This window comes from Mastomys coucha, unplaced genomic scaffold (genome assembly GCF_008632895.1).
Source record: "Mastomys coucha isolate ucsf_1 unplaced genomic scaffold, UCSF_Mcou_1 pScaffold7, whole genome shotgun sequence".
NCBI classification, from domain to species: Eukaryota; Metazoa; Chordata; class Mammalia; order Rodentia; family Muridae; genus Mastomys; species Mastomys coucha.
In genome coordinates this window covers 28,201,855-28,222,686 of record NW_022196913.1, presented here as the reverse complement: position 1 = coordinate 28,222,686, position 20,832 = coordinate 28,201,855, and the positions used below count along the sequence as shown (strand labels likewise).

Here is a 20,832-nt window from a genome sequence, read left to right as displayed (position 1 = left end):
AGTGTATTCTCGGGTCACCACCTCGTTGATGGCAGAACGGCCCTTCTTCTTCTCGCCACCCTTCTTTGTGGGAGCCATTCTGCCGGGCCCAAGTTGGAAAGTGGTGTCAGATTTTCTATGTAGCACTGGGTGGCCCCAAACCCCTGGTGATCCCCCTGACTCAGTCCCCAATGCCTTCTTTGGGGATATTGTCCAGCTCAGAGCTATACATTCTTGAGAGCCAAGGGGCTTTAAAGGTATGCCCCACCTGTGGCTTCCCTGTGCTTTATGTAGAAGCCTGTAAGAACTGGTCCCCAGATAGGGCTAGCCCAGGTGAATCTGAGCAGAGATGCTGAAGGTGGCTAGAGATGGCAGAACCAACAGACAAGGAACAGGTGGCAGGCAGAGCCTTAAAGGCCTACTGCGTCCCCATGTAGTTCATTGCCTAAGCTTTTCCCAGGCTTCAAAGTCCTTTTCCATATTCTAGCTTAGAAGCTGCTAAGTGTCAAGGATGAGCATATAGCTTCGTGGCAGAACGTTTGCCCGGCACGCGTGAATGAACTCTCCAGCACACCAAAGGAAATTTTTGAAAAAGGAAAAGAAAAATGTTGAGTTTCCTCAAAATTCAGCTTAAAGATAGTTAACCGCCCTCCCTCCATTTAAGCTTTGTGGTACTAGAGATGAAGCCCCACCCACAGGGTCTTACACAAGTTCATCCGTCAACCTCCACCCAGCTGCATTACTGTTTTGAGTCTCTTTTTTTGGAATTTTGTCTATTTTCTTCTATAGCTTCTTAAAGGAATGTATCCTTGTAGTGGTTATTAGGATAAGTGTGCTCAGGTATGGGTTGACCTGAGCTCTTGGAAAGGTTTCCCAGAGAAAGGGAAGCCATGCATCTGTTGTGCTCAAGGCATGGGAAGGAAATGGTTCTCCCCAGTGGGCCTTGGCTTGGAGGAAGCGAAAGGTGGCCTACACAGCAGACGGGGCTCTCGTATTACCTCTTCACATCTGCTGTTTATTAAACTCTGCATCCCATAAGATCTGCAGCTGTTCACCATAGTTCCACTATCCAGCAATTTCCCAGCTACAGATACCTACTTTACTCCACCCCCGAGGCCCTTGCGAGAGCCCAACATTGGGAGAGCCTACGCGATGGTCTCCTACTGGAACCTATTGACCCCACCATGAGCCAGATATCTAAATATTTTATACATTTATAGCAGCAAAAGTTATATTTTCCTATTGAAGTTTTATCATGGTTTCCTGTGATGAACTGCTAATTGGTGAAAAGTCAGGAATTCTAGAGTGGTTTCCCATGTATTTGGGACTGATACACGAATTGGCTCAGAGTGACAGAATCCTTCTGGTTTTGTAGTTTGTGGGTCAGCTTTTTGTCAATGTTCCCATAGTGCCACCTAGTGTTTCTTTAAACAGTATTTGTTTAAAAAGTCATGGTGATTCGATCAGAATAATAAAAAGCCTTTCAAAATTCAGTGTTAGAATGCTTCCTGGAATGTAGCACTGAGTTATTTACAAAGGTAGTTACATGAGCATCCATGACTGAGATACAGTTGGCTCTGCCATTGGAAAAGGCGAGATGGGAAGTCCCACATAGACAGGACTCCATGGCTTGTCACACTCTGCCCTGCAAACACCTGGCATGTGGTCCTCTTCCCTCAGGGTCACATTTTCATTTCATACTGATGCTTTTTTTCACAGTGGTGCTAGGATCCACTCAGCACACTCACAACAAGTGGCTGAGAGACCACTACACCCCTCTGCTACCTCCTAGCAATGAACAGCATGAAAACCAATGTGTCATGGGGAATTAATCGCCTACACTATGGACTGTGGACACCATTTTGAATCTAAGAGTGGGTGGCAGATTCTTGCTTTTTAAATAAGGAATGATAATCAGCCTCCAGGCCAGAGTACCTACTTTACATGCTTTACGTGGTCACCTCATTCTGTATTTTAATTATTATTTTTAAAAATCTTTTAAGACAGAATCTCACATTGTAGCTCAGGCTAACTCCAACCTCACTACATAGCCCAGGTTGGCCTTGAACATGGCCACAAGCTTCCTGTTTCAGCCTGCCCACTGGTGAATCTCTAGGCAGGAACCAGCACACCACATTTTGGGTTGTTGAATAAGAGATTATGCAGGTCATCCTTATCTATAGGATTCTTGAATTTTATGCAAACACTGGACTTTTGATTCCACTTCTTGTATTTCAGGCCCTTGCTCTAACATGGCCTTCTGCACTATGAGGGAGAAAGCTGCTTTTTCTTCCCCTAGTTTTAGCTCCTACCCTCAGACTGCCATAGCTTGCCCCTCGTAGGCCATCACAAACTCCTCTCCCCAGCAGATTCTTAAAAATCCCACTGGGAGCTGAGGGTATGGCTAGGTGTTATGCGTCTGTCTCATGCGTAAGGGCCTGGGTTTCATTCCCAGCGCTAGAGCCATGTCATCTGCATTTGTCTCCTTATGACAAGTCTCTGTTCTGCTTCAGTGGCAAAGGTGACCTTGTGTACTGGAAGGCCCTTAAGCCTGGGTGGTACACCGAGGATGGCAAAGCTTTGATTGCTTTTAAATCTTATGTATTTCGTGTGTGTATGTTTGTCTGTGGTATGTATGTGCCACGGTGCATGTGGAGAAGTTAGAGGGAAACTTGCAGGAGTCAGTCTCTCCACCACCTTAACACAGGTCTTTAGCTTGGCAGGAAGCGCCTTTACCTGTTGAGCCATCTCTGACATCTCTGTTGCTTTTAAAACTAGATTTCCTAGACGCTCATAACTAAAATCCCAGCATTTGGGAAGCTAAGATAGAAGGATCATGAGTTGGAGGCCAGCCTGGACTACAGATAGTGAATTCTAGCATAGCCTAGGCTACAAAGTGGGATCCAGTCTCCAAACAAAACAAAAGCAAACACAAACATGCAAAAAACTAGATTTCCTGGACAGCAAACCTGGAATCCTTTATCTTTCTAGATTGTTACCCCTCCTGTGTATGTTTTGGGTACTGTAAGCCCTCGTGGTCTTCGATGATGATGCTCTCAATAGTGACAGAGTACAGGAGCCATTATCAGTCATTATTCATTATCTGCTTTACTGTTTCTTTTCCTTTATATTTCAAATGTACTCTTGGTGGGGGGGGTGTGTCTTGAATTTTTAGAAGCTCAGCAATGACGTCATCTCCCAGGATCCTGCCAGCCCAGTCTCCAGCAACACAGAGCGTTTAGATGGAGGTGCGACAGGTAAGCAGAAGTATTGAGGCACCCCCTGAGGAAAACCATTCACCTTCTGATTTGGGGACTCACCTGTGATTGAAAAAATACAAATGGAAGAGCAGGGCTCAGGGGTCTCCTCTCTAACCTAAAACACTGGTCCCTTCCCATCCCAGTTCCTCCTGGGGTGTTACCCTTGTCTCTGTAGCCATCATCTTAGTGAACACTCTTTTTTCTGATTCTCAGATATAGGAAATTCAGAATCACACACACACACACACACACACACACACAAACCTTTTCTTTTTGACAAATTCCTAAATTGTGGGCATTCTGGTCAAGGGACGAGGCATGATGTTGTGAACAATAAGCTGTATATGGAGTATCAAAGGAGGGCAGTTTTTTGGTTTGATTGATTGATTGATTGATTGATTGCCAGAAGGAAATACTTTTCTTCTGTAACTCAGGTGTGAATGGAATCCCCTAGGCTTTGTTCCCCTGAAGTTTTAGGTGTAAGAGATGGAGATAAACTACACTGGATAGAAACTAGGGGTAACTTGTAAGTCCTCTTAGAATGCTCACTGGTTTTGCCAGCTGCATGTTAACTGCAGACAGCAACTGTAGTGTCAATAGGGAAGGATAGGATGACATTTCAGGAACTGCTTTCTCCATTAAGCCTGCCATCAGGGCATAACCCTCCGCACAGACTTCTTCCTTCAACTTGTAGCCAGATCCCTAATGGGTTGATCACTGCCCAGAACTGAGGCATTTCCTGAAGGTGTGCCTGTCCCGCCTGTCAGATCTCAGAAAGATCCAAAAGGCTTCACACTTCTGAAGAATTACCTTTACTTGCATATGAAAATAGAACTCCACAGTACAACATTTTAAAAAATGACATCTTATTGGAAGCATCTCTCAGCTCTAGTCTTCTGGAAGGAAAGAATTCAGTGGAGAGACACCAACTATTGAAGCCATTTATTTAGCAAAGCAAAGCAAGCACTTCACAGAGAAATTGAAGTGGGTAGTCCCAGAGTGAACAGTGAGCCCAGCAGGCTCCACAAACAGGAAGGAGGACTTGGGCCATTTATAGGAATCCCTTCCCCAAGCTCTGCCCCTCTGTAGGCTCTGGCTTCTACCTGGCAGTCTCTGGACCAGTGAGACCCATTTGAGATGTGTTATCAAGTCATCGAGTTTCCATGAAGAAAATTAGCCTTTCTGTAGCATTTGACTCTAAAACCCACTGACATGGATGCTTTTTGTCCTGAAGATCTATGATGAGAGATGATAACCATAATCTATACCAGTCTATATTTAAATGATTGGTTTCTGTGACTTTTGATGTTTAAAATGTATTTTGGACCACTTCTCATTTTAGTGCCTAAACTGCAACCAGGTCTTCCAGAGGCCCGCTTTGGTTTGGGAACACCAGAAAAGAATGCCAAAGCTGAACCCAGAGTGGATGGGGGCTGTAGGTCCCGAAGCTCCTCCAGCATGCCCACCAGCCCGAAGCCCCTCCTTCAGTCCCCTAAGCCCAGCCCTTCAGCCCGGCCTTCTATCCCTCAGAAGCCAAGAACTGCCTCCCGACCTGGTAAGGGAATGAGTAGTAGTCTGGGAGTCAGACTGGATGTGATCTGGCTTTAACCAAGGGTGGCCCGCAAGAGTAGGTAAAATAGGGTAGACTCCTTGGAGGGAGGAAAGATGGGTGGAGAATAGGAAGCTGGAACTGGGAAACACATGAAACCTGAGGGACCTGGGAACTGGTAAGGGACCACCGTATATGAAGGGTGGGACCCAAGAGTCCCCCAGATGTCAGGAAAACCACCCTAAGTATTCTGGCCATCAGCAGAGGCTCACTTCTGAAATCATCCCCCAGGGTGTTCAGACAGTGCAGGAGGCCAATGTAAAGACAAAGGCTTTCAGTGAGATCAGCCAGTGAGTGGCTGTACAACATATCTGCTGACATATCAGAGATTTAGAACAGATTTTGGCAAACTATGGGCCTGTTTTGAAAATAAGACTTCAGATGGTACAAGTGTTCTGCAGGTGCATTGCTGATGTGGCCATGTGCTAGGTACAGCCAAGGCTGTCAAATAGATTAATCCTCTGGCCAGTTACAAAGGTGTTTGCTGACTTAGAAAGTCTTATAGAAAAAAAAATGTTAAAATACTAGGAAGGGGTTGAGTTCTTTCTGCCTTATTCCTTTATGCAAAAAAAAAAAAAGTGTTCTATATTAGGCCTTCTTAAAAAATTTTTCAAACCATCAAAAGTAGAATCAGTAACGTGATGAAGTATGACGAGTCATCCATCAACTCTCCTCCTCTTCTCTAGAATTTCCCCAGAAAAATTAGGAAACAGGTAGAGATGTAGCCAGACCTTTGCCATCTTAGCATATCGTCATTATCTTCCTCTGCATCCTCCAATTGAAAAGCTGAAGCAGGAGAATTGCTGAGTTTGAAGTTAGCCTGGGCTGCATAGTGAGTCTCAGGCCAGCCTGGTCTACAGGATGAAACATGTCACAAACAGACTAAGTTCCTGAAAAGCAGGAACTTGCCAACAGAAGGCTTGGTGGTTGTGGGGAGGGGGGGAGTTACAGGTGTTTCTTGTTGAAGTAAGGGAACAGCCCATAACATCCAACCTAAATTTATGGAGAATGTTGACTCCCCCGTTGCCAATGCCAGGTGTAAAGCTAGCTGGATTCCTTACTCTGTTGTAAGCTTTCCCTTTCAGCTGTGCCATTTATCTGATGGCACATGGCACATCAGGAGCTGTGCCCATAGGTACTTTATAAGGCTGGAGAAGTCTGCAGTGTTTCAAGTCTATCTTCTCAGTTCCTCTTCCTGATGATTCTGAGGGATTATGGGGTCACCAGGCCCTCTCATAACTTTATTTCTGAAACTAGAAGTGAGAATGTGAGGCTGAAGAGAGCCTGCCTGCCGGCCGCCTTCCAGACACATATAGGTGGACACACTGGCTTGAGAATTCCCATGTGCTAATGGAGCAGGGAAAGGGCCTAGTTCCTAAGTCCTTTCCCATGAGAACCTGAACTTCCAATCCTGCCTGTCTTTACACCTTCTTCGCCCAGATCATTTAGTCTCCTTGATGGGTCCATGATTCCAGGTTACTCTGAAAGTACTGGATTCCTTGTCTGTAGAAATGTACATATGTGTATGTATGTACATGTGTGTTGTGACTTACTAGCTCTGAAAACTGGTAAAGGCATTGTGTTACATACAGCGCACGTTTTAAGACAGTCAGCAGCTTTGTGTCTATGGTTTACTTATAGTCTCATTGTCAAATATTAGCTCACTGAATATTTGCAGCATAGATTCAGATCTGTATGTATTTCAACTTTTCTTATTTGTCACCACTTTTTCTCTATTGTTCATGAGTGCTAATTACTTCGCTTAGCAGAAATACAGAAGTAATCTTTGGCTGGGAACATTCTATGATAATTTTTCTTTTTTTATGAGTCATGTGTTTGTAAGGATTTACCTGGCCTATATGGTGAAGTGATGCTGGCTTTCAGATAAGAATGGAGAATTCTAATCCTGGCTGTCTTTACACCTTCTTAGCCCAGGAGATCATCTAGTCTTCTTGTAGGTCCAGAAACCAAAGTCCTTGATGGGTCTAAAAGTCCTTGATTTCAAATTACTCTTAAAGCACTGGATTCCATGTATGCAGAAACATGTACATATGAGTATGTATGTACATGTGTGTTGGAATGCAAGTTGTAGAACAGATTGTTTTGTGTCTTTGTACTCCTGTAGAAGACACCCCAGACTCTCCATCTGGTCCTAGCTCCCCTAAAGTTGCCCTCCTTCCACCTATCCTCAAAAAAGTCTCCTCGGATAAGGAGCGCGATGGCCAGAACAGCTCACAGTCCAGTCCTAGGACCTTCTCCCAGGAAGGTAAGAATGTTTTTTTCTTTGGATTTATTCTCCCCAAAGAGTGTCATTTCAAAAGGAAATACTTAGTCCCAGACTCAAGTGTTATCTTGGAGTTCAAGTCAGCATCCCTTGGATTTAAATATGGGAACCAGTGAAGGCACATGAGTTGGCATTATGTCTGACATTAGGACTTCATGAAGAATGAAGAGAATAGCCAAGCCACCTAGCCAGAGACCCATTTTCTCTACAGGAGTAATTGCTAGAAAGTTCTCATCTGGCTCCCAGCATGCTAGGGCTCATGAGCAAGTGTCTAGGTCCCCTTATTTCCAAGGAAAGCACCCCCTCGGTAGTGTATCACCATTGCCACAGTTGACGGGCAGCTGAAGTCCATTAACTTTGCCGTGGCTCAGAAGCACACCATCTGCCCTGTGGGACACTGGGGCTGACTGGACTCTCTGGGTCATGAGGAAATGTCATACCTTCTCAGAAATGTAGCCCCTTTGTAGACACTCCCAGGGTATCTAATTCAGTGAGGTGGAAATGGCATTTAATTTGCATGCTGGCCCCCTGCACCCCCAAAAACAGACTGAATAGGGTAAGGCAGGCTGGGGTCACGTAACATGTATGGTGTTTCTTTCATTTCTCCTACTTATTTTACTTCTTTACTTTTTATTTTATTTTATTTTTGTTGTTTGTTTGTTTTTTGAGGCAGAGGTCTCATCATGTAGTGGCTGGCCTAAAACTTACTCTGTAACTCAGGCTGGCTTCAATCAAATTCACAGGGCATCTCTTGCCTTAGCCTCTCAAGTGCTGGGATTACCCGGAGTGAATCACCATGCCTGGCCTTTCTTTATTATTTCCAATGCACAGTAGACTTTTGGGTAAAGTGTCGTACAGTGCTGTCTCTAACCCAGATATGCACTATAAAAACGGAGTTAACTGCCATGGCCAGATCCTTGCCGTGGTTTGGGCTGCATTGTTAACTTTATATTTATTTTGGTACTTTAGGATTCTGTCATCTCTCTGGCTCTGGTAGCTCGTTTTCTTTTCTTGGTAATAGTCTTAGGCTGAGTTAATGGAAGGCCCCGTTGCCTATTATCCTTGTGGCTTAGGAATCTAATAAGAAAGTAAATAACATTGTTTGCTCTTCTGTCTCCATTCTGAAAATTTATCTGATAGGTGGAAGTCTGTCTCTCCTACTGTTTAGAGACAAATGAAGGTGGGGATTGGACAGAAGCTGGTAAACTACTTTTGTGAAAGAAGCTAAAGAGGGAGCTGGTATTGATCGTCATTTCACAATGAGGGCATGGTTGTCATTTCACAATGAGGGCATGGATGCTGTGCTTGCTATCACAGCCAGAGCTTTAGGAGGGGTCACTCTACGGAGAAGAGCCTTTAGGAGTGCCATTCAACGCAACCTCAGCTGCTAACAGCTCCTCACAGCCAGGTCTCCCACTCAGTACCTCCCCATTGGCACCCTTCTTGTCTAGTCTTTCCATTCTGCAGCTTCTGTCTTCACCCCTTAGCTTTTCAGAACACTTTGAAAATGTCCGAGAGGATTTCAGTGGGGAGGAATGGAGGAAGGGGTTGTAACGTGTGGGAACATTCATCTTATTAAAGACAATTGAAATGCCCATGAATTTACACAAAACGAGGTAGGTGGGACCAGAGAATTGAGTTTCATAAATCTCTGAGTAGAATATCTTTCATAAAATGGTCCCTGCTCAGGAGTGTCCAGTCTACAAGAGCGCCTCCTGCTGCTGAGCTGGCAGAGAGCAGATATGACTGCAGCTCAACGCAAAATGCTGTTAACTTGAAGCAACTGGACTTTCCGCAGGTGTTTGTGGTTTGGGGGTTTGTTTTGTTTCTAACTCAGGTGTCAAAAAGTTGGACATCCCTGATAGATAATCAAAGCTATCAGGAGTGAGAATGTGTCTTGGGGCCTCTGGTGACAATGGAAGTAACTTAGGACACCACTAGCAAGCTCAGAGCTGCTGTGGAAAAGCGAAGAATTCCAAACAGGGGAGCCAGCCCCTCAAGAATTCCAGTATTGCCGGGTGGTGGTGGCCCACGCCTTTAATCCCAGCACTTGGGAGGCAGAGGCAGGTGGATTTCTGAGTTCGAGGCCAGCCTGGTCTACAGAGTGAGTTCCAGGACAGCCAGGGCTGCACAGAGAAACCCTATTAGGATAGGTGTTTGAATCAGACCCTCCTTCCCAGCAATAGCAAGTACTAGGATGCTTTATCTGCTCATCCACGGGTGGGGGAGGGGTGTTGACTGAGACTGCAGAACCCTCCCTGGGGTTTCTTTCCTGTCTGGATCCAGAAGGAACTACTGGCAGTTTTGGTGTTGGTGCTCTGTACTGATGTCAGGCTGAAAATACACAAAGTCTGAGCACAGTGTTCAGATGTCACAGGGGTAAGACGTTGACTTCAGCCAATGAACTAGCTAGTCATTGGTGGGGTAGAAGACATGGCAGCCACTCACGAGCCCTGCCTTTCTCTCTAGAAGCCTTTCTGTTGTCTCTTCCTGTTGTGTGTTACTCATACTGGTTACTTCATTTCCTTGTTCTGCTTCCCTCTGGATTAGCGTGCCCAACTAATATCTGAAACAGGTAAATGACTGTAATTCTTTCAGATTATTCCATAGTAAATGTGATTTTTTTTTTTAATCCATCTTGGAATCAACATGATAGTATGGGGGCATTTTTGTTACTACGTTTCGGGAGCAAGATCAGAGCTCACCCCATTTTGCACATTTCCATAATGTTGGCTGATGAATTCTGTAGACAACCGTGGATCTGCCCAGGACCAGCACTCTTAAGTTCTTTGAATCCTAACTCGGGTGGATGAGCTGATATTTAAGTTTTAATATTTATCATTTTAACATGGGATGTCAACACGTTGATGTATTTGCTACTTATAAAGGGTAAAACGGATCCCTTTTCCTCAGTAGTGCAAAGAGGAGATTATTTCAAAAGGCATTCAGATCATGGCAGTGGCAAGCCTTCCAGTAGAGGGAAAAGATCTTCAAAACTCTGCTTCACCATTGCGGAAGAGGAAGTGAATACACCTGGGTACAGGAAGTCACAGCCAACAAATGGTTAGAGCCTTCGGTTTTCATCCCTCGCTGACCTGAAGCTGATGATCTGGCACTAACAAACGAGCTTTAATTGAGTAGCTGTTGGTGGGGGCTGGGTCAGATCCTTTAGAAGACTGAATTCTTACAGGATGGTCCCTCCACAGAGAGGCAAATATTAAATCAAAATCTAAAACTAGATTACGGAGAGCTTCAGGTTGCCTTAGGGATTTGCCTATTCAAATTTTAGTGAGCATGAATGTTAATTTATGTATTTGGGGTCATGTATCTTCTTTCCTTTTTTTTTTTATTAAGTTTTCATTGGAGTTAAGCTAGAAGTTCATACAACAATGGAGTACATTTCCCTATAGAACATTGATCTAAGGGGTTATCCACACTGTTAGGAAAGATCAACAAAAAGGCCCCAGTCAAATGCAGACCTTGGATCACATACATACATGATTCTTCTTACCTGTTAGTTTTTCCACCTTTAAAGCCAATTCATTTTAGCTTTTCCACCTTAAGACACAGTTCATTGGAAATGCCAGCACACCCCTTTTCTGTTGTCTCTTCCATTAAGCCCTATGGTAAACTTTTCTCCAGTGAGCACACAAGGGGGAGACATCTGGTGTTACCCTCTAGAGGGCAATCTTGCAGCCAGTACTGCTGCTGACTTAGGGAAAATGCATTCCAATGACCACAGTGCGAAATTCATGTAAATGAAAATGTAGCAAACCGAGGAAGAAGAATATAACTGACGTACTCTGCTACGCAAAATCTCCTTAATGAATGTCTGCCTTGGAGTGAGGCTCTTTTCTTCCCATAAAACTTTATCAGAGGTCACCATGTGAGGGCATTTAGATGCCTGTGGTCAGACATGAGCATTCCAGTGTAATGAACACCATTTGCTCTGAGCATTCTGGAATCAAGTGGTGAGCCTGATGTTATGTTTAGAAAGTGTGCCTGAAGACAGATTCAAGATTCACAAAGTCCCTACCAGCTCACCATCAGCAAGAACATCCAGGGCCTGGCTTACCAGCCAGTGCTATCAGAGGACCCTGTGGCCCTTTGCCTGGCTGGCACTCAGGTATAACAGGGTACTCTGGATAATGGGGTGAAGTTATAGCCCACAGCACAAAGTAAGAAGAATAAATCATAGAAGGGTAGGGCATTCATTCTCACTGGGCCAAGTAGCATCTGTTCTGTAGAAAGTCAATTTAATTGGTCCTTTACTTGTAATGGACATGGTGTTGTGCTAAGGACAGAATGTAGGACCTTGCACCTGCTTAACAGGCGATCTCTACGGCTCAGCTACATTCCACACCTGGGCTTTACTTTCCACTGTGATTCTCTTTGTAGTAGATGTATTTGTATCATAGAGCTGTGGTAATACTTCACTTTATATGAAATGTAGTCTGATGGTAGCAAAAAGAAAAATCTCTTCATTTCAATCATAGGAAAGTAACATCAGTGTACAGCTACATTTGTAAAAGAATAACGGAGTTATTTTTTGAGACTTCATAGGACAAAATCCCTAGTCTTTTATTAAGTACAGTTGAGGTTACATGTATGTTTCTAGATCCTGGAAAATTACATGTCCACCCATTAGATCCACTTACATCTTTTATTAACAAGGCACCATTGGTGCAAAACCAAGAACCACTGAAAGCATTCACAGCAGCGCACAGGAAGCCATCCCTGGGACCACATCTATCAGCCAATAAACCATAGAATGAAAGAGGATAGTTACAGGAATAAACCCACTCCTGGGAAAGCAGCAAGAAGCCCTGTGCCCTTTCCTGACTTTCCCGGGACCTCAGCAGTTTCTTTACCATTCTCCTTGTGATGGGTTGGGTCAAATTTTGGTAGGATTAAATGGGACCATCTTGCATTAGCTTTTCTACCTTGATTTCTCAAAATGGGGAACCCCCAAAATTTCACAGGTACTTCAATTAAAGTGATTTGTGTTGTTTTGTTTTGTTAGTGCCTGTTCTCCACCTTTGAGAACGCCATAGCCTCTGCTTTTTCAACCGTCCCTGGTTAGTTTTTAATGCGTTTAGCAGAGCAACTGCCAGAATCATGGGTTGGACTCTCAAGTCTTTTAAGAGAAATCTCGTTGACACTAAACATGCCTTCATAATTCCCCAAGCCTTGGGCTCATGAAACAAATGGAAGCTATTGTTCTCAAAGCATGCTGCACATTTAATCATAGTTGACGTGGTTTAATTGTGTGGCTATTTCGATACTGATTTCACGTCCTTTCCTCTCTGATGATAAGATGTGATATTTTTGTTAGCAGTTATCCTATTTTCTTAAAGAAAATAGCCATGCTATTGTTTGGCTTTGTGTCACGACTCAATTCTGGGAGTCCCTTTCTGTATCCCTTGCCGCTTCCCTAATCCAGCCTGCAGCCACAGACTCTTGCCTGGTCTCACAGTCTGTGAGCTAGTGTTTGGCTCGACTTTCTTTCCCTGGATCCAGATCCAGGTTCCGCTTGCTACTCCCCCTATATGAGTTCTTTAGGAGCAAACAACTGTAGAGGTGCACACCTACAATTCTAGCACTTGGGAGGTAGAGCCAGGAGGGTCTAGAGTTCAAGGTCATTTTCAGCTACACAGAGAGTTGAGAATAACATAAAACTCTATCTCAAAACAATTAACAAAGTTACAGGAAAATGTCAGCAGTTGTTTGAGATTTTTCCAATTATTGCTAGAAAGTCTTTAAAAAGCAGGACCACCTACAGAGTATTATTTTAAAGAAATGCCCTGTTTTATCCTAGTAGATATTTGTCTCCTTGGAGTTTATGATCATTTCCAAGCCTGCATCTGAATCTCTAACGCCAAGTCTGTATGCATATTTCAGAAGGCTTAAAATTTCCATATATATATGCAAAGTTGAATCAGATTCAAGAAAACCTTATGCTTGAGGTTCTCTACAACACTTATTTCCACCTCAGACAAGATTTGAATATGCAAGGCAGTATTTCCTTGCATATTCCTTAATAAGTTACCATTCGGTCCATATTCTTGAGTATCTTTTATCCATCCATAGTACATGGGATGATAATAAATGCATGTATAGCCAGTCTCATACATCTGGACACCCTAGCATTCTTACCTCTACTGCAATTGGCATCTTAATGGCATGCAATTAAATAGATGTTTTCCCTAAGGGCTGAAAATTGACTCAACAAAGAACATGCCTTCGACAAAGTTGTTTGCGTCAAGGATCGGGATTGAATAGGTTAGAAGACCAGTAGGATGCTGAGCTTAGTCCTTCAGTTTCTATGTTTGGTTCTTCCTGCCTGCCTGCATCCAATATGAAGAACATGCCCGATGCTACTAGGGTCCTTTTCACATAAAATCACAGTTTAATCAATGAAAGTGAATGTGTTTAGAATGACCTTTCCCCCATTGGTCCTAAGTATCAAACCCAAGGCCTCAGACAGGCTCTACTATTGTGCTCCACTCTGTTCTAGGATGTATTTTCAGTGTTCCTATCTAGTGACATGCATAGCCTTCTTGAAACTCTTATTTTTGCCTCTTAGTCACCATTGTGGTTTTTACTTTTATGGCCAAGTATGACTCTGTGTTAGCAACCAGAAAGGAGAGGGTTAACTTGGTGATGTTTGCTGTCCCCTCCTCCCCACTGCCATATTTGGCTTCTCCCTACCCCTACCCCTACCCCCAGTTCCCTAACCTGGAGGACCCAGAAGCCCAGTATCACCTCAGAAGGTCAGTTCCCGTGAAGACAGGCTGCCTTTTCCAAGGAGATGCCCATCATGCATCTCTCTAGAGTTCATTCATGCTTATTGGTATGGCCTGACCTATGGGGTTATCTCTGGGCTTGCCTGGCATAAATTTTTGGTTCTTGAATGTCTTCATATTTAGAAAGTATTTTGTGTCATTCCACGTAAGATGGATTTAGACTGTGTTTCCAGGAAGTTAAAAAGTATTGTGAAGGATCGGAAGGTTGAGGACTCTATGAATGTGGACATCAAATTCATTTTCTGATGAAGGGCAAAATATTTAGAGACATTTTTTTTTATCCAAACTTCGATTATCATTGTTTCCAAAGGACCAATCACACAAATACATTTAGATTTTTTTTCTTTCAATAAAAGCATTTAAAAGCAACTATTTGTTTCTTACGTCTCAGCCCTCTCTGAAAACTTGCTGAAAGCTACTGTCTAAAAGAAGACACAATTTTAAGGGACTGGAGAAACGGTTCAGTATGTTCAGTATTATAGAAGTCAAAAGTTTGGCTCCCAGCATCTGTATTAGGTGGCTCACAATAAATCTAGTCTTTATGGACACTTGCATGTGTCCACACACACATACACATCAAATCTTTAAAATAACTTAATTCTTGTTTTTATAATGGGATGGAAAAGTTGTTTCCTTCCCCCTCCCCCAAGATTTTGGATAATTTCAATGTAATGCTATTAACTGAAAGTCACAATGCTTTTTGTTAAAAGCTAGAATCTGACCATGTCAACTAAATTCGAAAGAGGTTCTTGATATATTTATGCATAGGTTTTGATTGTCCCTTCCTGAAACACTAGCTTGAGGTAATCATTTAAACCACAGGACCCCTAGCAAGAGGATTTTTTTTTAATCTAGTGTAAATATCAAAGTAATCGAAGCAGCGGGTGCATCATGTGTCCATGTGTTTTTCCCAGGACTGGAGACTATTCCTGCTTGGATTCCTGGGATTTGAGTATCAGAGCAGCTATGCTTTTTGTTTAAACAGCTTTCCACGTGGCGTGGGTTTGGTATTTTTTTAGTTAAGGTGGCAGCTCTGCAATAGATATGGGAGTAATATTTATTAAATATCACTGGAGTTTAGCCTTTGAACCAATTCTTTTCCAGGTGTGATGTAGGTAGCATGAGCAAAATAGACAAAACCTACCTGTGTAATTGGGAAGAGCACAAGACATGAAGCAGAAAGTTCTAGATCTATAACAACAAACCAGTTCCAACCAAGCTCAGCCTTCAGTGCTATGTGAACCCTCCCAGAATACTGATTAGCAGTTACCAGTCAGAAACAGCCAATAGGAACGGATACTTTACCTGCAGGGTTGACTCTGTCACAGGCATTATTTAGTGCTTTGTCACAGACTTCATCTGTAGGGAGTGAAGCACAGGTGGTATGAGGCATAGAAAGAAAGGTCTGTCTGAGTAACCAGCCTTCAGCCATCTGCCGGAGGCATGGCATTGGAACACGGTCCAGTCAGCACCTCTGCAAGCCTCCGTGTGCCCTGTCGTCTGTGCTATGTGAAGGGGCAGTCTTGGCTATGGAGGCCACCTGACTCAGAGCAGCCTCGGTGACTCCTGATGGCTTCTCCCTCTGCTTGCCTACCATCTCCTCCTCCGCTTCTCATCCACATCTATGTGGGGTTCAGCCCATCATAGATTGGTCTTGTCCATGTCTGTGCTTGTGTCCACTTGCCTGTGGCTTCACCGGATTGTCCTCAACTTCTGTCTAGAGTGTGCCAAAGCTTAGTGCAGGTTTGTTTCTGAAATAGTCCATCATGGCCACACCCAGCCCCACTTCTCATGGCTCCTCCCCTCACCCAACTGTTCATCAGGTATTGTTATTGCCTTGTCAATAAACTGTTCCTCTTCCCTGCCCTCTGATTTCAGTCTCAAGGAGAAGCTGGGGCCCAGCCCAGGAGTATCAAGAACAGAAGCAACGGTCCCCAGGCAAAGATGGCCACCAAGGGAGCAAATCCAGTGACTCTGGAGAAGAGGCAGAAAAAGAGTTTATTTTTGTGTAATGGTGCCCACCCCAAGCCTTCCCATGCAGGGTGCTCTCCTCAGCCCTCAGAGAGGAGCCAGGGCAGTACCTCTTCTCTCTTCTCTTGGTGCTTTCTTCTTTCTCTCCTTTTCTTCTTTTTCATACACACACACACACACACACACACACACTCTTTTGATCTTTCCCCATTCTTGACATTTGATTTCTCAACATTGTTTCTTATGCCTTCAACAAAAAGCCAGCAATTATTCCATGGGCCCTACTTGAATTTCTCTGAGGCAGCTACACATTGCCCTGCATGGTGAGTTGTTTTTGGAAATTAATGAAGTAACTGGACTCACACCCAAGTAACTATCCAGGAGATTCTGGGGTGCTACAGGGTGTGTTTGTGTCAGACCCACACATCGATAGAGCAATTTATTCTTGATGTATGCAATTGCACATTGTAATTATATTAACAGAGCACACTAATAAATAATTTGTATAAATTATATATATTAGATCTTGGGCACTATTCTTACATTGTTTTGTGGAACATTTCTTTCCCCATGTAGAATTGTACATTTAAAACTTGGTTGGTAATATTTGCAGACCATCAGCAAGCACAACTAAGAACAGAGTGTGAGAAGCCCAAATTCATGTATATAGTTGATTGGAATTAGGTCTTATGAATATTCATGTTTCTGAAGGCCTTTAATTTCTGTCTGCTTATTAGTTTTTAATGTGTGGTTTTTAAAAGAAAATTTTGGCACCTGTAAAAAAAAAAATCTACTACTCTTTATAAAACATCTCACATATATTCACTTACATTACAAGCTGAAAGTATTTTATTCATATGTATATTTATACCAATAAAATGATTTTACAAGTGGGACTTGACTTCTTCCAGTTCTTGTGTTACGATTGACTTATGCTGTGAGCCTGCAGCTTGTTACTAAAATTTAGAATAATCACAGTCCACAGATAATCATATAATCTAGAAATTATTACTTTCAAAATAAAGATAATTTGATAATTCCACAGTCTGCACTTTGTACCGGAACACAGATGAAATTTCCTAGAAGGTCACAGAGTTCTTTGTGTGTACCCAGCTTCATGAGTTTAAGGTCATGTGAGTGGTGCTGGCTTGGGTGCTTGAGGATTGGGGGAGGAGGACCAGCAACACAGATGGGGCTTGTGTGGTGTCACTCTTTGCTTCATCCTCTCCCTTTGCTTGGGTAACTTACCTGGGAGGGAGTTCCAGTCCTAAAGACTGTGCCGCTTGATTTCATCATATGACCTCATCGTAAGACAGAAGATTAATCTATTTAGATGTGGCCAGAGCAGACGTGACCAGACCCATGTTGGTGCTGAACTGGGAGAAGGGTAAAACAGAAATAGGTGTGGACCTGCAGGCTGTTGGGTGGTTTGGTCAGCAGACCCATGGCCCAGCTAAGCCCACACTTGGAATAAGCAGACCCTATTGAAGACGTCAGTCCTCCCTGCCTCCCAACTTGGAATGTTCTGGAAGTCTCAGAAAGTGACATTTATACAAACCTTGAAGTGGCACCTTTCTAAGGACAGGGACTGTGTCTAATTCTTAGGTATACTGTATTATTATTTGAAGACAATTATAATTAAGGACGAGTTTATTAGCGTTTAAAAGGGAAAGCACACATCCGAGAAGCTGAGCGTCTTGGCAGCTGCCACAGGAGGGAGATGGAGAAGAGGGAAAGCAATGCCTTTGAGTCAGGAAGCGGCTATATGGCAGAAGGGAGACACCTTCAGAAAAACTGTGAAAATAGTACAAAGGACCAGAGAAAGCATACATAGGCTTGGGCCAGCATCACAAAGGAGACAGCAAGTTGTTACCTTTCTGAGTGAGGACCAGAGAAGTCAGGCAGACATAACGGAGCTTTGTGGTGGCTCTGTCCACTCCCTTAAAACATATCTGGCCTCAGATTGAGTCATAGGGAGAAATGGGAAAGTATACAAAGTGCTGTGATCAGTCATAGAGTCAATAGTGATCAAATTTGCCAGCAGGGTACACCTGCTACCCATTCTATGCTTGGGGTGTCAGAGTAGGAGAAGACTGGGCTGGGTAGCTGTGGTTTTGGATCAAGGAGCTGGAGCTTGCCTCTGCAGTAAGAACCACTGTCAGTTTTTAAGCTGTGATGTGGTCAGAGCAAGGAGCTGTCACTGGGTACTGCAGGCAGACAAGGACCCAGAGAAATAGAAGAGCAAGACTAACTGTATTCCTGCCCTGAATGTCTGCCTACCTGATCTCCATTGCTTCTTCCCAGGCTCCTTTCATGGTGGTTATCAGTTTGTAAATGTGCGCTACAGGTATCTCCTGCCTCTGATTCCCTTCGGCACAGTCCTTTATAGGATCTTTAGAAGCATCTCTGTAGACTCATCTCAGCATCTATTCCTCAAAGAGAGTGGAGTGTGGATACATTCCTCCATACCCTGTCACTTTTCATCCATCAATCCCCAAGAGCCCAGGAGGAAAGGCCACTTTGTAGGACCCATCATTCCTAAACCTCTTGACAAGTCCAGTGAAGAGCAGCAGTCTTCAGTTAGAAACGCGGTGGAATCAAACGCTGGGAGAGTCTTCAGCTGCAGGACCCCGATTGGAAGGCTGGAGATCAGAGGCTTCTACAAATCAAAAGGCCTTTATGTGAAGAAAGCCTTAGGAAGAGCCTGGCATCCTCGCCCAGTGTGGAGCTGCATGGGTTTTGTTTTTCTGCTTGTACAATATGCAAAGCCTGAGCTAAGAGTAGACAGGGTGTTCACACCCATCTCAGAGTGAAACAGAAGATGCTTACATTACATGGCTTTATTGGAAACTTTTTTTTTTTTTGGCTTGGCCAGTTTGGATTAATTGTCAGCCATACATTAGAAGTGAATTTTCAATGAAAAATTGGCAACTAGAAAACCTGAGGAGGGACCTGGATGGGTTGTTGGACTCATCAGGAAGAACAGTATGCAAAAGGCAAGACATGGCCGTGACTTTGACCCTCTCCTGTGGTCGGCTCACTTTTGCTGATTACTTGTTTTAAAACTCCATTGACCACCCAGCCCTGGGTTCTCAGAGAAGAAATACAACAGGAAATCTCTGCCCTCAGCATGGTCCTGATTTTTCAGGAGTCCCCTACTTTCAGTTTCACTGGTCAGAATCCTAACTCAAGATGACTTTGGAAGGATGGTTGCTTACTCTTCTCCGCACTTGCTAGATGGAAAAGGCACTACCACAGTAGGTCTGCAGTGAAAGTCACATGACCTTCATTGACAGACACAATGCCTTCTGTAGCTTGTGAGGACTCCTGGTCAGAAAAGTCCTACATGCCAAAGGAGATGCAGAGGTGTGTTGAAGGTTGAGTGTGTAGTCCTGATTAGAAAGCTGCTGACTTGTGATGCCAACCACCTCTGCTTTCACAGAGCCCCCACATACATCACTTCCATGTTCATAGTCCTACCCTTTCTAACTATCCCAACAGAAACATGCTGGCTAAAAGGTTTTGGGTTCTGGGCTTGAGGTGTTCCGTGCCTTTGGATAAGGGATATTCAAAGTGTTACTAATGCCATGGATGTACAGATGGCAATATACCAGGACTCTGATGACAGTTCAGGCTCCAGTGTTTAAGTATACAGTATACAAGGGCTCTCATGAGAGTTCAGGTATGATAGGCCAAGTTGAATTTCTTTATAAGTCTGGGAAAAGAGAGGGTTTTTTGTATCACATGGTTGATGAATAGCTCATTGCATGAGGCTGTAGCCAGGCTGTCTCCAGTTTGCATGGCAGAAGGAGAAGAGATGGAGTCCTGCACTGGGGAATTCATGACTGAGGGTACAGGGGCCATGTGGAAGGTGAGCACATACGGCTGTGCCTCACTGTAAAGTTAGCTGTCTGGGCTTTGGAATCAGACACTCTGAGCCTATAAATTTTCTTGGAGCAATGAGAATGGCACTAGCCATTCTGGAATTAAGCCACCACATGTCCCCAGCCAGGTTCTTGGTGGGAAGATGGACATTTCCTCCACAGCAATAGCAAGACAGAGGCTGAGGGAGCCTGAGGAGTCTGCTCTCGATTCTCCTTGCATTTTTGAACCTATTACCCAAGCTTTAGCTCAGCTGCTAAAGCAGAGAAGGCAACAAGAACAAGAAGAGAGCCACAGTTTGCCCCATGCCCCTTGTAACTATTGTCACCAGTGTAGCGTTTCCTTTGTCAGAAGTATCTCAAGGTCAGGCCAGGTGTAATTCCAGCACATCCCTGTAATTCCAGTACTCAGGAAGTGGTAGCAAGAGATCGGGAGTTCAAAGTCATCCTCAGCTACATAGTAACTTTATCCTAGCCTTAGCTACACAAGACATCACCTCAATGCGGGGGAAGAAATTTCTCAAAATCAGAAGAAATGGATTGTGTTGCCCAAGGGCACTGTTCTTGCTGCCAAGTGCTGAGGACAAATTTCAAGGGAAGTAGGAAAATCCAGCCACGCTTCATCTTTATGGCCTGCACTAGATTCCTGATCAGGAGAGTGCTGTACTGTAGGCCCAGCTTACATGGGAGTCTGTCTCATCCCTTCACATCCAACCCCCAGCACACCTCTGCCTCTCCTTTGGCATGCAGTGATTGTGGGCAGCCTCATCCAACAAGACAACTGTTCACGTGAACTTAGTGTCTGGAGTTGTAAAGCATTCACGGGGCCAGACACATCAAGTTGTCTCCCGTGTCATGAGAATTCAAGGTAGACAGGGACCTGCTGGGAAGATGTGCTTGAGCTCCAAGACTCCAAACCACTGCAAAGATTCAGAATAAAAATGTATGAATCCTGCATGCAGGAGTGTATTAAACCCTGTAGTGACCAGGGAGGGGGCTACCCTACAAAAGGGGGAAATGCCAGTGCCAGGAGAAACTCATA

The 20,832-nt window shown here is 43.9% G+C and overlaps 1 protein-coding gene across 11 annotated transcripts in view; it reads left to right on the top strand.

Moving 5' to 3' along the window:
• Carmil1 (capping protein regulator and myosin 1 linker 1) overlaps positions 1-16,805 on the top strand; it is a 276,607-nt gene extending 259,802 nt beyond the window's left edge. For 4 of the 11 annotated variants that reach the window (XM_031358897.1, XM_031358895.1, XM_031358896.1 and 1 more), the window contains 5 exons: positions 3,155-3,236; positions 4,582-4,794; positions 6,974-7,114; positions 10,046-10,195; positions 15,817-16,805. In XM_031358897.1, coding sequence (XP_031214757.1) covers positions 3,155-3,236; positions 4,582-4,794; positions 6,974-7,114; positions 10,046-10,195; positions 15,817-15,950 — 720 coding nt within the window. In that variant the 3' untranslated portion in view covers positions 15,951-16,805. Of the gene's footprint in view, positions 1-3,154; positions 3,237-4,581; positions 4,795-6,973; positions 7,115-9,682; positions 9,708-10,045; positions 10,196-15,816 lie in introns of all 11 variants that reach the window. The other 7 variants (XM_031358894.1, XM_031358905.1, XM_031358903.1 and 4 more) reach the window with 7 other exon arrangements.
• The last annotated feature ends 4,027 nt before the right edge of the window (positions 16,806-20,832 follow it).